Here is a 17056-nt window from a genome sequence, read left to right as displayed (position 1 = left end):
TAAAGACATCCAAATCTTAGGAATGCCTAAATCCTGCCTTCACCATGCCTCTGATACGTTCCCCTCAGATTTGGACATCGTTGCAACGGACTTCCGCCAGAGACGTCCAAAATCGGGTTTCGATGTCTAAGTGTCGATTTATGTTGAAAGATGGACGTCCATCTCTTTCAAAAATGAGCTTAATCTGAAACAGAAAGGAACACCAATCTCTATGAGGAAGAAAAAGTATCTGAAAGAGAGGGATTCAATGTCAGCAAGGGTGCTGCAATCGAACAGGTCAATAACATTCAACAGCAGACCAACAGCAGCCAGAAAGAGCACAAAACTGCGAGTGTCAAGCACTTGTTTAACAAATTCAGTGTAACACTGGGGCCCTATTGTTGAGAGCTCCTCTATGAACTGGAGCCCTGCCTTCTGAAGATGACTGTGACTTTAAGCCCTGGCATGGGAGCATATCGTGATACCTCTAGAGTAGTGGTTCTCAACTGGTGTGTCATGACATATTGCTGTGTCACAAGCACCCAGGAGGTGTGTCGTGGGGCCGGCACTCAAATTGCAGCACTTTTTTTGTTCCGCATTTGCATTGCAGTTTGTTCCTCCTCTTCCCTCCTGCCATGAGACCAGCAGCTTCTCCGCGTGCTCTCTCAACCAGCCAGCCAGCCAACCCCCTTCCCCCAGACTTCAAAACCTGATTTGTTCGGCAGCTGCCTGAACTGACCCAGAGCCTTTCCACCACTACTGTCCCGCCCGCATGTACACAGGAAGACGCATGCTATTTATTGTTGCCTCTGCTGCTGCCGGCAAACAACTCAGGTTTCAGGAGGCCAGGAGGACTCTGGCTGAGGGAGAATGAGAGAGATGTGCTGCACCCATGTAGAAGGGGGGCTGTCTAGCTGGTTGAGGGAAAGGTGCTGCACCCGCTGAGTGGGTGGAGAGGGGGAAGGGAGAGGAAGAGATGCTGAACCCATGGGGAGGTGGATGAGGGAGGGAAAGGGACAGTTGCTGGACCTGCAGGTGGAGGGGACTAGGAGAGATGCCAGACCATGGGGGGGGGGGGACTGGGAGCTGGGGAGAGGGGTAAGTGTCAGACCATGGGACCACAGGGAAAAGAGAAAGATGTCAGACCATGGTGGTGGCTCGGGAAAGAGGAATAAGACTATGGAGGGCTGGGGAGAGGAAAAGATATCAGACTATGGGGGGCGGTTGGGGAGATGTCTGACCATGGGATGACTGGGAAAAAAGGAAGATGTCAGACAATGGGGGGGCTAGGGAAAGAGGAAGATGTCAGACAATGGGGGAGGGCTAGGGAAAGAGGAAGATGTCAGACAATGGGGGGGGGGGGCTAGGGAAAGAGGAAGATGTCAGACAATGGAGGGCTAGGGAGATGGGGAGGTGTCAGACCATGAGGCAGCTGGCTAAAGAGAAGGTGGGGGAGTGGCTGGGGAAAGGGGGAAGGAGGAGATGTCAGACCATGGTGGGGGGAGAGGGTGAGTATGAGAGAGATGCTGGACTGTGGGTGATGGAGGGAAGGGAGGGAGGAGATGTAGCTGCTCAAACCTTGATGCTGTGCTCCTTCCTGGGTTGTGTAGGCAGTAAACTGTACTTAGCAGGCTTTCACAGTGCGTGTTTTGCCATCTACACAACCTGGAAAGGAGCAGGGCATCGGGATTTGTGGAGCTACACCTCTGGCTGTCAGGCTGAGTTTTCTGAGGCTGCTCTCTCTTCCAAGCCGTTGCCTTGCTGACATTGAGGGGAAAGGGGAGAGGGAGGGGATATGGAATTGCTGCACCATAGAGGTGGAGGGGAAGGGAGAGGGGACAGGGAGTTGCTGGACCACAGGGGGGAAGGGACAGGGAAGGGCAGTATACCAATAAACTGAAGAAAGAAAGAAAGAAAGAAAGAAAGAAAGAAAGAAAGAAAGAAAGAAAGAAAGAAAGAAAGAAAGAAAGAAAGAAAGAAAGAAAGAAAGACTGGACCATAGGGTGAAGGGGAAAGGAGAGTAATGGGAAGTGGTGATAGAGAATGGAATAGGAGACCAAGGAAGTATTGAGGTAGGAGAACTAGAGGGTGAGAGGAGATTAAAAGTTGATAGGTAAGTGAAATTTAGGTGGAGCACTGAAGAGCGAGAGGGTGAAATTTGAGTGGGCAGGCAGAACAGAGAGAAAGAGGAAATATGTCAGAGATGGATGAAGTGAGGGGATAGAAGAAGATAAGAGAAAGTGAAGAAAGGTCAAATGGCAGTACTCACTGGAAAAAAGAAACTGGGACTGACATACTTGGGAAAAATAAAATGCCCAGACATCAGAGGTAGAAAAAAAAATGTGTTTTATTTTGAATTTATTAGGTGGAATATGTTAGCTTTGAGAAATGTGCATCATGGATGTCTTTGCATTTTTTTGGAAATGCATTTCTGTTTTATTTCTCCGATGTTGTTATACCTGCCTAGTATGACTTCTTGGGCTTCCCAGTTTAGTTTTTGTCTTTATATTTCTGTTTCTAATTTGTGATCTCTTGTTCTGCATTTGGTAGGGTTCTGTCTATGTTTTGTTTGTGACTGAGGTGTGCTATTTATGTTTGCATGTAATTTCTGTGTAGAACACTGTAGGAGTCCACTATTTTACCAGTAATAGGTATATTGGTGTTCTAGGGTCCTGTGTAATATTTGTAGTGTTGCCTATTCATAGGAAGGGCTCATATTTGATTAATAGGAATTAATGCTATTGTTGTATGGTAGATCTGCTACAAGTATGAGTTATGATTTTTTTTAGGTTCCTGGTAGTAGAGAGATTTATGTTGCCATTACTCAGATGACATGAGAATCAGAATATATAGAAACATGCAAGACCTACAAAATTTTTTTGTATGGTAATTCCATGGAGAAAATGTGCTAGTTATGATCTGCATCTGTTGTTTGGAGGGGGGATGGGAGAGGGTTATGAATTTTTATGGGGGTAAACTGTCCCGTGGATCCCCTCTGGTATGCTGGTTAGCTGCCCACATACCAGAGATGTATTCTAGAAGGCTATTAACAGTACTCATAATCATCTGACTCCTTGTGGGTGTAGGGAAATATAAGCACCTTCCTATACATTTCTACCCCAGAGATTAATTACCACTTTAAGTATTGTATAAGAGAGAGAGAAGATAGGTTTCAAGGATATATGGTTTTATTCTTACCAAAGTAACACAAGGCAATCAGGTACATAGGCAGGAGTGAAGGTCAGTCTGACAGCATCTGGGACTTCTCCAACCCCACCCAAATGTGCTCAGTCTTTTATACCCTTCTGGCTGCATTCAAATGAATGGGCTTCCATAGACTTCAATGTTAAAACTTGTTTACTTCAAACTTGCTTGACCACAAGATGCTCCACCGGAAAAACCTCCTCCTTTATCTTATGTGTTACTTCCCTTTTTTCCTTGCACCTGGCATTATCTTAGAAAAACAAGTTTTTTTCTAATTCAGATACAGAAATAAGAGAATCCATTTTGTGACTGACAGGTTCCATTTTGATTTCAGATTTCTTGACCTAACTTTTCCAATTTAGGTCACCTAGGCCTTAGTCCAGGCTCAAAACCAGGCCATGCTTTTTCAGCAAGCTCCTAGCCATACTAGCCATCAGATTTTTGACTTGGCCAGGTTTCTAATAGCCTGAGCTCTAAGGTTTGGCCTTCCACCCTTCCGGTGGGGGCTCCTGGCTGTACCATATTTCTACAGTTATTATGAATTAAATGTAAACACTCTCTGCATCCACAAGCATTATAGTCATACTGTATCAGACCAAAGATCTGTGAAGGTCATGTGTGAAGTGTGTCACATATGTGAGCATTGCCTATCAGGTGTGTCCTGACTAAAAAAAGGTTGAGAACCAGTGCTCTAAGCTGAGTAGGAGTCCTCCACCTACAGTCCTGCCAGTAGAGGGTGCTGTTTCACTATCACATTTTCAAAAGTGAGGGACAGACAAACTCTGCAGGACTCCAGCAAACCTGCCTGTCCCTAACTGAAAACACAGTCTTGAAGCACTGCCCCCCCACTTGCAGCAATGTAGTTGGAAAACTCCTGCTTAGCTTAGAGGGAACAGTTACATCCATATGTTTGCCATTACTCTAATGAATTATATTTATTTATTTGAATTTATACATGATTGGCGCATACTTTGTAGAATTACCCTGCACATGCTACAATAAAGACCAGCGCTTTAGGAAGTCTGGATACATTTATACATACTTGTTGTGTTGATCTGTTTCAGAAAAAAAAAAATTGTTGCAGTATTTTTTTTTTGTCTGTGTAGGGAGCAAGGAATGACCTCTGATGGGATGTCTAGCGCTGGTGCAGAAATGCAAAATCTGAAAACCACATCTAGGGAAGAGCTGAAGAGTCAGAACAGTGAAACGGAAGACCAGAGCATCCTAGAAAAGTACATTCAGCCCTGTCTATGTGAGCTGCTGGGCACCATGCTCTTCATTGCTGTTGCATGTCTCTCTGGCCTCAAGAACTTGGAAGGAGCCAGTCCACTGCTGCCGGCGTTAGCTAGCGGGCTGGCCTTGGGAGCTTTAATAATCATTTTGGGGAAGATAAGGTAAGGGTGTACAAAAAAAGCATATTTCTTGACTTGCAAGAAAATCATTCTGATTGAATCTTGTAGGTGTCTGTGAGGGAATCGATTGGAAATTACCACTCCCCCTTAACAGCACTCCCTCATAATTACAGAGCCACATTAAAAGGCAAACTGTAGAACAGTTTGCCTTTACTACCTTACTAATCCACTGCTGAAAACCTACTGTTCACTATACTTAATAAACGCCTCCCTTCTACTCTCCACTTCTCCTTTAACTAACCTCTGTACAATAATAATTGTACCTGACATCCAAGAATAATTGTGTTACAAAACTATGTAAGCCACTTTGAGCCTGCAAATAGGTGGGAAAAGGTGGGATACAAATGCAATAAATAAATAATAAATAAATAAATAAACAGAAAGGAGATGACTTACTAGGAGCAGACCAGGGAGGGCATGGTCATGGCAGACTAAAAACCCTCAGCACAGATCAGTTAGAAAGGCTGAGTGTGTTATTACAGAATACTGGGTCAGCACACTCAAATGGGCCACCAGCATTTACACCAGGTTTCTGCAGGTGTACAAGTCTGGCATCCAAAGTTAGGGCATGGGAATAGCCACTAAGCACGATTCTATAAACAGTGCGTGCTCTTTATGTAATCACAGTTAGTGCCAATCATATTCTACACTCATTTTTTAGCACCATTTATAGAATTCAGCCCAGTGTACTAGCTGGTTACCACTTCCACAACCCCTCGGAGAAAAATTCTTAAAAGTTAAATAACGCATAATGTAGCGTGAAAAATACAGCAATGCGCTTTAACGTGTTTGTGAAGTAGCCTGTTTTTACAAGTCAACCGCGCATTACTGGCTTTAGTAAAAGGGCCCCTAGTTATTATGAAATGTTCACTGGTCTCCTTTTTCACCTCTTGCAGCGGTGCTCATTTTAACCCAGCTGTTACCTTGGCAGTATTTGCGGCAGGAGGCCTTTCTCCTCTCTTCCTCCTTCCCTACTGGTTTTGCCAACTCTCTGGAGCAATGCTGGGAGCCGTCCTGGCGAAGGTAGGAACTGTCTGGCTGAAACTAACAGGCTTATTTTCGAAAGAGGAGGACGCCCATCTTTCGAAACAAATCACGAGATGGGCGTCCTTCTCACTGGGTGGCCCAAATCGGCATAATCGAAAGCCGATTTTGGGCATCCTCAACTGCTTTCCGTTGCGGGGACGACCAAGCGTGTCAGAGGCGTAGCGAAGGCGGGACTGGGGTGTGCCTAACACAAGGGCGTCCTTGACCGATAATGGAAAAAAGAAGGGTGTCCCTGACGAACACTTGGATGACTTTACCTGGTCCTTTTTTTCTTACGACCAAGTCACAAAAATGTGCCCTAAATGACCAGATGACCACCGGAGGGAATTGGGGATGACCTCCCCTTACTCCCCCAGTGGTCACTAACCCCCTCGCACCAAAAAATAATTTTTTAAAATACTTTTTCCAGCCTCTATGCCAGCCTCAAATATCATACCCAGCTCCATGACAGCAGTATGCAGGTCCCTGGAGCAGTTTTACTGGGTGCAGTGCACTTCAGGCAGGTGCACCCAGGCCCATCCCCCTCTACCTGTTACACTTGTGGTGGTAAATGTGAGCCCTTCAAAACCCACCAGATACCCACTGTACCCACATGTAGGCGCCCCCCTTCACCCCTTAGGGCTATGGTAGTGGTGTACAGTTGTGGGGAGTGGGTTTTGTGGGGGGTTGGGGGGCTCAGCACACAAGGTAAGGGAGCTGTGCACCTGGGGTCAATTCATGAAGTCCACTGCAGTGCCCCCTAGGGTGCCCGGTTGGTGTCTTAGCATGTCTGGGGGGCCAGTGCACTACGAATGCTGGCTCCTCCCACGACCAAAGGGCTGGGATTTGGTCGTTTCTGAGATGGGCGTCCTCAGTTTCCATTATCCCTGAAAATCGGGGACGACCATCTCTAAGGTTGACCTAAATTTCGCGATTCGGGCGTCTCCCACCATACTATCGAAACGAAAGATGGACGCCCATTTTGTTTCGATAATACGGGTTTCCTCGCCCCTTTGCCAGGACGTTCTGTGAGGACGTCCTCAGGTAAACTTGGGTGCCCCTTTCGATTATGCCCCTCTAAGTAGAGCTGGTCTATCAGTTGCTTGAATCTTTGCGGTGTAAAACCTTTTTCACTCTGGGCTGTCTGGGTACATAGCGCTTCTCAAAAATAAAATGATTTTAGTACAAATAAATTGTACATTGCATATTGCATAAATGACAGTCATTTCATTTATATACCTACTGTGGGGTCCTTTTACTAAAGTTCGCTAAAATATTTAGGGCCCTGTTTACTAAGGTGCGTTAGTGTTTTTAGCATGTGCGCTATGTATAAGTACATAAGTAATGCCACACTGGGAAAAGACCAAGGGTCCATCAAGCCCAGCATCCTGTCCACGACAGCGGCCAATCCAGGCCAAGGGCACCTGGCAAGCTTCCCAAACGTACAAACATTCTATACATGTTATTCCCGGAATTGTGGATTTTTCCCAAGTCCATTTAGTAGCAGTTTATGGACTTGTCCTTTAGGAAACCGTCTAACCCCTTTTAACTCTGCCAAGCTAACCGCCTTCACCATGTTCTCCGGCAACGAATTCCAGAGTTTAATTACGCGTTGGGTGAAGAAAACTTTTCTCCGATTTGTTTTAAATTTACTACACTGTAGTTTCATCACATGCCCCCTAGTCCTAGTATTTTTGGAAAGCGTGAACAGACGCTTCACATCCACCTGTTCCACTCCACTCATTATTTTATATACCTCTATCTTGTCTCCCCTCAGCCGTCTCTTCTCCAAGCTGAAAAGCCCTAGCCTCCTTAGTCTTTCTTCATAGGTGCCTATAGGGATATTGTTGGAATCTACATGGTTAACGCGCATACATGATTAATGCATGTTAAAAATGTTAATGCGCCTATAAAGCTGCTTAGTAAACTGGGCTCTTAGGGGCCCTTTTACAAAGGTGCGCTGAAAAATGGCCAGTGATAGTGTAGATGCATGTTTTGGGTGTGCGCAGAATCATTTTTCAATGCACCTGTAAAAAAAATGCCTTTTGAAAATTTTTGCCAAAAATGGACGTGCGGCAAAATGAAAATTGCCGCGTGTCCATTTTGGGGCTGAGACCTTACCACCAGCCATTGACCTAGTGGTAAGGTCTCACGTGGTAACCGGGCGGTAATGGTCTATGCACGTAAAATGCCGATTACTGCCCGATTACCGCCTGCGCGCCAGAAACAAAAAATATTTTCCGGCGTGCGTAGCGGATGTGCATCAAAAATGAAATTATCGCAAGGTCCACTCAAAAGTGACACGTATTGGGTGCGCATAGGTGCCTACATGGCTTAGTAAAAGGGCCCCTTAGTGCGTACTGAGTAGCGCATGCTAGCCCATAGGAATGTAATGGGCTTCTTATTATTTAACTAGTAAAAAAGGCCTGTTTCTGACACAAATGAAACGGGCGCTAGCAAGGTTTTCCTCGGCTCCCCTGCAGCCACCCATGTCCAGCGACCCTCCTCTCCCCCTGCGCCCATTGCAGCCACCCATATCCAGTGAACCTCCTCTCTCCCCTGCCCCCCTCCTGCCACTCATGTCCAGCGACCCTCCTCTGGACATGGATCAGCTGTGAGGCATGCTTCCCCACCCCCCCCCGGGTTCTGAAGTTGACATCATAATGGCTATAGTGATGTCAGCCTGATCTATGGAGCCTAGCAGACCAACTCGGAATGAGCCACGGTCCCAGGCAGCAAGACAGAACGTTGGAGGTGAGAATTATTATATAGGATGTACAATTTATAACTTATTTATTTATTTATTTATTTATTTAATGCATTTGTATCCCACATTATCCCACCTCTTTGCAGGCTCAATGTGGCTTACAATTCATCATGGGTACTGGAAATAGAAGAGAATATACATGTGGTTTTACAGCGGGTTATGTGTTACTTGAGCTACTTGTCTTTTCAAGAGATCTTTCTTGTACAAGGTGAGATACAGCCATACAATAACATGCATAAGATAATAAAAAATGTAACAAAACATGTCTGGTCAGGAAGATAACCAAGTTCACCATAAGCCAAGGGGATTTCATTGAAATTGTAGTATAGCATATTACAGGTTTCTGAAATAGACCAGAACAATCCAGTGGAGTGGTCTAGTGGTTAGAGCACTGGTCTTGCAATTCAGAGGTGGCCGGTTGAAATCCCACTGCTGCTCCTTGTGATCTTGGGCAAGTCACTTAACCCTCCATTGCCTCAGGTACAAACTTTGATTGTGAGCCATCCTGGGACAGAGAAATATCCAGAGTACCTGAATGTAACTCACCTTGAGCTACTACTGAAAAAGGTGTGAGCAAAATCTAAATAAATAACTGATTGCAATGTCTCTAACTAAATATTCCATCATTCCAAAAATAAAAGTATATTCTCTAAAAGCATTTATGTCTATTGTTATATATTTTTTTGGTTTAAACCATGGGATCTTGGATAGGTCTGCCATACACATGAATGTATTTGCATTATATCTTCAGAACATGTGATATGAGTGTGTGGCTGCTACTACTACTACTACTACAACAACTATTTAGCATTTCTATAGCGCTACAAGGCGTACACAGCACTGCACAAACATAGAAGAAAGACAGTCCCTGCTCAAAGAGCTTACAATCTAATAGACAAAAAAATAAAGCAAATCAAATCAATTAATGTGTACAGGAAGGAGGAGAGGAGGGTAGGTGGAGGCGAGTGGGTACAAGTGGTTACGAGTCAAAAGCAATGTTAAAGAGGTGGGCTTTCAGTCTAGATTTAAAGGTGGCCAAGGATGGGGCAAGACATAGGGGCTCAGGAAGTTTATTCCAGGCGTAGGGTGCAGCGAGACAGAAGGCACGAAGTCTGGAGTTGGCAGTAGTAGAGAAGGGAACAGATAAGAAGGATTTATCCATGGAGCGGAGTGCAGGGGAAGAGGTGTAGGGAAGGACGAGTTTGGAGAGATACTGGGGAGCAGCAGAGTGAGTACATTTATAGGTTAGTAGAAGAAGTTTGAACAGGATGCGAAAATGGATAGGGAGCCAGTGACGTGACTTGAGGAGGGGTGTAGTATGAGTAAAGCGACCCTGACGGAAGACGAGACGGGCAGCAGAGTTTTGAACCGATTGAAATCCCACTGCTGCTCAAATGTTCATAATAAAGGAAAAATCTAGTAGTCAAATGGCCCTGTTGCCCCCCCCACCCCTTTTCTAATTGTCCCTGTGTGTTACTTTATATTCAGATACACTGTAACAAGATGAAAAGCACCATTCCTGGATTATAGGTCACCCAAGGTTGGGCACCTAAATTCAGGCACCCAGGGCTGATGTGCAAGCAAATTAAATAGTTAATGATGCATCAGCAATCAATAATTGGAGTTAATTGCCACTACTCTGGGGCTTCCTAATTGGCATTGGCCTAGGCCTCCTTGAACCCTTTAAAACAGAACAGTGCCATCTGCTGGCTGTACAATATAGTAGGCTTTAAGTTATGGCTGTTGGACATGTCAGCACAACCATCATCGCAGCTCAAATTAATTTGCACCTCAGGTGACATTCTAAAGAGAAAGTCCAAATGGGATGGTTTAGTTTTGTTCTTAGAGATGTACTCATGCGGAGAGGGTTCAGACACAGTAAGGTGATATAGGGAAATTCTATGCTGTAGATAAAAGGATGATTTTAGCTTTGCACATTTCACTAGTACTAGAATGTCACTTAACAATTTGAAAGCATTTTCTTTTTTAAAATTATTTCTTTATTAATTAAAAAAAAATCATATACATAACAATAAATTGATTGGAAAAGAAAGAAACAAAATCAATAAGAAAAATCTTATCTAGAAAAATTACATTCTTCAACCTCAGCTCCACAAGAGAAAGCATTCATATCAACTTATGAATGTAGTAACAAACTTTTAAGTAATAAACTTTCAAAATTTGTTTTTTTAAAAATCTATCAAAAGCAGAATTCAAATGTAGAGACACAAGAACAATTCTATTATTAGAACCCATAGAGGTCCTTTTACTAAGCCGCAGTAGAAAGTGGCCTGCGGTAGTATAGGCGCGTGTATAGGGCACACGCCTGGCCAGTTTTTACTGCATTTGCAAAAAAGGGCTTTTTTTTTAGTGGGACACAAAAAGGGCGTGTGGTAAAACTGAAACCAACGTGTGCCCAAAACCAGCCTGAGCCCTTAATGCCACCCGTTGTTCTAGCGGTAAGGGCTCTTGTGCTCACACGCAGTGACTGGTCAGCGCACACCAAGTACTGATTACTGGAAATGACGCATGTGGGAGGAAATCCTATATAATAATTCTCACCTCCAACGTTCTGTCTTGCTGCCTGGGACCGTGGCTCCTTCCAAGTTGGTCTGCTAGGCTCCGTAGATTCAGAACTCGGGAAAAAAAACAAAACATGCCTCACAGCTGATCCATGTCCAGAGGAGGGTCGCTGGACATGGGTGGTTGGAGGGGGGCAGGGGAGAGAGGAGGGTCGCTGGACATGGGTGGCTGGAGGGGGGGGCAGGGGGTCGCTGGACATGGGTCGCTGGACATGGGTGGCAGGGGAGAGAGGAGGTTCGCTGGACATGGGTGGCTGCAGTGGGCGCAGGGGGAGAGGAGGGTCGCTGGACATGGGGAGCCGAAGAAAACCTTGCTAGCGCCCGTTTCATTTATTTCAGAAACGGGCCTTTTTTACTAGTAAATAAATAAATCATCCAGGCAGTATGGGCGCACACCATTCTGAAATTACCACCAGGGGGCGCGGTAGCCTGGTGGTAATTTCGTTTTGGCATGCACTGCACGTGCATAGTGTCTAATGCGCCTTTGTAAAAGGGCCCCTAAACCTGAGAATAATCAACCACCATGAAAATATTATTTCTTAACTAACCTTTTAGTATTTTGATTACTTTTAATAGCATGGCCTTTAGTTTTGATTTCTGTTGATGGCTTATTTTCAGAGCATGGTGAATGAGACGGTGTTTGTGAAAGGCACAGGGGCCTCCTGCATGGTGGGCGAAGGCAGTACCATTTCTGAGGCCCTGTTTGTGGAACTGATATTCTCCTTCTTCCTCATCTTTACCGTGGTGATGGGAGTCCTGGGAGACCACAGCAAGACTGAAATGACTTCATTTTCCGTCACCTTTACAGTCATTGCAGCTGCACTGGGAGGGTAAGCAAAGAATGGCACACTCTACCTTCAACTATAGTAAAGATTAATTCATAGAGGATTGTATGTTATGTTCACATTTACATTTGTGTTATTGATTTCACAGATTTTTATTGTACAAATTTATACCCCGCCCAGCACTAAGTGGTTTACAATAATCATTTTAAAAATGCATAAAAATAACAATAAACATAAGATCTAAAAACAAAATGAGTCTGCAGATGACAACTTTCTAACTATATCAATGATCATTCTATCAGGTATTAAGAAAAGTTTGTAAAAACAAGTTAGTCTTTAAAACTTTCTTAAACTGCTGCAAAGTGGGATGTGCTCTGGGAGTTTGTTCTATAATATTGGACCTGCTATAGAAAAGCACATGAAAACAATTCTATATAAGGAATTGTGTTACACATGTAGATGTTAAGAATGACATTTAGGTGTGTATGTGTGCACATACGCATATAAATGTCAATATTCTTCAAAGTGCTGTTGTGTGATGCCCCCTCTCTTCTGCCCGATGCCATCGCCTATTCACTTTAAACAGGCTGCTGCTTAGGGCAGGAGCGAGTGGGCATCGCTACTGTACATCTGCCCCACTAGACCACTAGGAACCATTTACTTATTTATTTGTTACATTTGTATCCCACATTTTCCCACCTATTTGCAGGCTCAATGTGGCTTACATAGTACCGTAACGGCGATTGCCAATTTCAGTAAGAACAAATTCAAGGTGAATGTTGTGGTAGAAGAAAGTTCATGTGTAAGACACACATTAGGGAATCTTAGGGAGGAAGAGTTAAGTTATGTTCAATAACTTTGGTTTCGTTGTGTTGCAGGTCTAGGGTAGGCCCTGGGGGGCTTACAGGGGTGAGGGGAGAGGGGGATTAGGCTAGTGTTTATCTTTCTTCGGGGGGGGGGGGGGGAGGTGGCGGTGGCCGAGCAGATTGGAAGGGGGGACTGTTTCAAGGGATGGAAAGGGGGATCAGAAGGGGGATTGGAAGGGCAGGCAGCCAGAATTTCTCTAATGCTATCCAGATCCATGCCCGGCTACCTCAGTAGCTAAAGTTAGAACAGTCTTTTTGTTGTCCTAACTTTAGCAGCTTCCTTAACCAGTTAGGTTAAGCTGCATGTCAATTTTGAACTACCACCTGGCTACTACGTGGCCTGGGTAGTAATTTCATTTTTTTATGTGCACCCAGCACACAAACCAGAAAATTTCCGGGGCTAACTGGGCAGTAATTAGCATTGTATGCGCGCTGATGATTACCACCTAGTTAATGCATGAGACCTTACCGCTAAGTCAATGGCTGGCAGTAAGGTCTCAGGCCCAAAATGGACACGTGCCAATTTTCATTTTGCTGCATGTCCATTTTCGGAACCCCCCAAAAGCCTTTTTTTCAGGTGTGCTGAAAAATGGATCTGCGTGCATCCAATACATGCATCTACACCAGTGCAGGCCATTTTTCGGCACACCTTAGTAAAAGGACACCTGAATATGGCCACTAATCAGTTAAGTCCTGGCTCCTCCCAGGCTCCATCCAAGCTCCACCCACGGACTGCCCAGCAATAACCAGAGTGCAAAAGCTGTCTGTGGTGATATTCAGTGACACTGTATGGTTAAGTGCAGCTGAATATCAGCAGATAGCCCCACACAAGCTATATAAACAGCCAGGAGCCTCTCCTGGCCATTTAAATCACTTTGAATATCAGCTGGTTAGTGTTTTCAGCAACATGGGACCCAAAATTAAGAATGCTTTTTCTGACTTCTTTCAGTGGTTCCATTTCTAGTGCATGTTTGAATCCTGCTCGAGCCCTTGGCCCAGCCATAGTGGCCAATTACTGGTCTTATCACTGGATATTCTGGATCTGTCCATTCATAAGCGCCATTTTGGTATCCATTATTTACAGGTAAGAAATGAGCATGTGCTCTCCAACCTTCCTAACCCCTCCTACTCTCGAGCCCACAGTATTGGCCTCTGCTTATCCCCTTTTCCCATAATCAAGCTCGTTGAGCCTGGCAAGACTGGAGATTCTTGTGGCATGGGTCCTGCCCATTACAGGGAGATTTATCAAAACTTTGTCTCAATGAAATATTATCCGTGAGGTTTTTAGGTGTGATTCATAATGCGTGAAAATGCCAGTTGGATTTGGTGGTTTGTTCATTTGTTCCAAGTTTTGTAGGAAAGTTAGCCTGTGGTAGTTCCGGATCGGCACGTGGCAAGACGATTGCAACGCCAATCTTTTAGTAAAAGGTCCCCTAACTGTATATGCTGATGCCACAATTTTAGCTCCTCCCACTTAGGGTTACCATATGTCCTCTTTTAAGAGGACATGTCCTCTTTTTGGATATCTCCAAATATGTCCTGAAGGATTTTTAATTTTTAGGGAAATGTTCATCTTTTTCTTTTATGTGACTATGACCAACACACCTAACCACATAACGAGAGAAACCATCTCTGGCTTATTAGTTAGTCTGGACACATGGGGGTGCTAAAGAGGAATTTTGCTCCTGCAGCACAACTTTAATCATATGTCATGCAAAGACTTTCCCACCTAGCTCAGAAGCCAGCCAAAGTTGCTGAGTGTACACTTGGGCTCAGACTCAGTCAAACTCAAATCTGGAACTTTTTGAAAAGTAGATTGTCTACTGCTGTACTGTAAGTAAATCACTGTTAGATGTGTGTTCATTAACTATGATTAAATATTTCTTTAGCAAAGGTAGCAGCCATTTTTATTTTTTCTCCGCAAATATGGTGACCCTACTCCCTCTCATCCAGAGACTTCACCCACATTGAATACTCTATGAACATATCGGAAAATCAGCAAAACTATTTCATGTTCATTTCACCTTATAGTGGAGGACTAGAAATGTTCCGTTATTCCTGCAGATAAAACTGCCCAGCCCTTGTATGGGTAAACATATAACACACCATTTCACAACATATGCCTCAGGGTTAGGTTGGGGACTGAAACAACATATGAAGGAAAAAAAGAGGTGGAAGTGTCTGTGGGTAGCTGTTGTTCACGTAGTTTTCATGAATAATAAGCTAATTAGTGCCGATAATTGACTTTTTAACAAGCAATTGTTGGCACTAATTATTTATTAGATTTTGCTCACACCTTTTCCAGTAGTAGCTCAAGGTGAGTTACATCCAGGTACTCTGGATATTTTTCTGTCCCAGGAGGGCTCACAATCTAAGTTTGGACCTGAGGCAATGGAGAGTTAAGTGACTTGCCCAAGATCACAAGGAGCAGCAGTGGGATTTGAACTGGCCACCTCAGGAGTGCAAGACCAGCACTCTAACCACTAGGCCACTCCTCCACTAGTAGCAACATTCCATGTAGAATCTCAACTAGTAGCAACATTCCAGAATCTCAACTAGTAGCAACATTCCAGAATCTCAAATAGTAGCAACATTCTATGTTCCACTGCACTAACCACTAGGCTACTCCTCCACTAGCAACATTGCATGTAGAAGCCTGCCCTTGCAGATCAGCAACGCGGCCATGCAGGCTTCTATTTCTGTGAGTCTGACGTCCTGCATGACGTCAGACTCACAGAAACAGAGGCCTGTGCGGCCACATTGCTGATCTGCAAGGGCAGGCTTCTACATGCAATGTTGCTAGTGGAATAGCAACATTCCATGTAGAATCTCCAATAGTAGCAACAGAATCTAAAACTATTATTTATTTATTTAGATTTTGCTCAACCCTTTTTCAGTAGTAGCTCAAGGTGAGTTACATTCAGGTACTCTGGATATTTCTCTGTCCCAGGAGGGCTCACAATCTAACCTAGTATCTGGGGCAATGGAGGGTTAAGTGGCTTGCCCAAGATCACAAGGAGCAGCAGTAGGATTTGAACAGGCCACTTCTGGATTGCAAGACCAGTGCTCTAACCACTAGGCCACTCCTCCACATAGATTTAACTGGTATTTATGCATGATCTGAAAAAGGGGACATGGAAATGGGAGGGTCATGGGTGTAATGGCAGGGGGGGGGGGGGGGTTCTAGAATTAACACACATTGTTGTAGAATAATGGGGTTATGTGTCTAATGTAGGTACACATATATACACCATGTTTCAGTTAGTGCAAATGGCCACTCCTATAGTTAAGCACGATTCCTGGGCGTAAGCGATATTCTATAAACTGCTCCTAACTTTAAGCGCGGTTTACAGAATAGTGCTTTTTTTTTGTGTCATATTTAGAATCTAACCCTTAATCCCCCAGTGATTGATGCCCCTCCCCCATCCCAAATGTGAAACTGGCAACAGGTATTGGACAGGCTAGGGAAAATAAATATTTATGCTCCTAAAATGTCTTAAAAAGAGCACAGAGGTCCCTCAATAAAACCTTAGGTGCCAACCATCTCTTGGAGGCCCTCAGTGCTGTTTTTATTTGATTTGGTTTCCTGTGCTTTGGATTCCTCTCTTCTGCTTGCCTAAATGTTCTACCATACAAGTGTTTATGTTGGCATTTCAGATCATAAACTTTGTTGTGCCTGTTTTGGCCCCGTTGATATTTTAAATGTTTATGGTTCTAAAATGGATGCCCCCTGCTGCATGTAATCAGTGCATAAACATCCATTTCTCCGTGTGTTTTAGAACAGGTTCTAGGTTGGCAGATCCTGCTCTAAGATACTAGCAGAACTTGAGACATGTCAACCTGGACGTCTCAATTCTGATTTCTACATCCTTTCTAAAATGTCGCTTTTCGTATATTTGTCCATTATAAATACAGTAACTTTACAGCTTTCGTTGAACCTGCTTTTGTTGATTGCTTAATAATTTTTCTTGCCCCTTCAAGGTTCTTGCTGGGTGGAAGGTCTCACCGACTATTCCTAAAATAAGATGAAGACAAAAGACAAAATCAGTTGATTACCTGCTTTTTCTTTTCTGATTACCTGGAAACACACCAGAACTTGGACTTCCAAGGCTAAAGCTCTTAGTTAGGTCCCAAACCTATACTTAGACCCCAATGAGCTCAGGGCTTATTGAGAGGAACAATGTACTCCATCTTTCTGATACTGATAATGATAGGCATGGCACAGCTGATTATATTAGGTTTTAGTTCCTAAGCTTGTGGCTTCTTGATGGCTTTGGGAATGGATATGGATGGTCTACCTTTCTGTGGCAGGCTGAAGAATTGACCAAAGGGGCTTCCCTGTGCTCCCCGAGGTTCAGTTCAATTCATATACTAACATCATTTCAAGTACAAATAAATTCACATGCTCGGTTTTCCTTGTTGAGATACTTTTCTT

General features: G+C 44.1%; 1 protein-coding gene across 1 annotated transcript in view; it reads left to right on the top strand.

The window, feature by feature from the left end:
* Positions 1-16645, top strand: part of LOC115472551 (aquaporin-8-like) — a 60197-nt gene extending 43552 nt beyond the window's left edge. The window contains exons 2-6 of the mRNA XM_030206847.1: positions 4290-4577; positions 5492-5618; positions 11589-11800; positions 13571-13705; positions 16603-16645. Of these exons, the coding sequence (XP_030062707.1) occupies positions 4290-4577; positions 5492-5618; positions 11589-11800; positions 13571-13705; positions 16603-16645 (805 nt within the window). The remainder of the gene's footprint in view (positions 1-4289; positions 4578-5491; positions 5619-11588; positions 11801-13570; positions 13706-16602) is intronic.
* Positions 16646-17056: the final 411 nt, after the last annotated feature.

Source organism: Microcaecilia unicolor, chromosome 6, assembly GCF_901765095.1.
Source record: "Microcaecilia unicolor chromosome 6, aMicUni1.1, whole genome shotgun sequence".
Lineage (NCBI taxonomy): Eukaryota > Metazoa > Chordata > Amphibia > Gymnophiona > Siphonopidae > Microcaecilia > Microcaecilia unicolor.
Note: the sequence above shows the minus strand (reverse complement) of the source record. Positions and strands in the feature narration are given on the sequence as shown.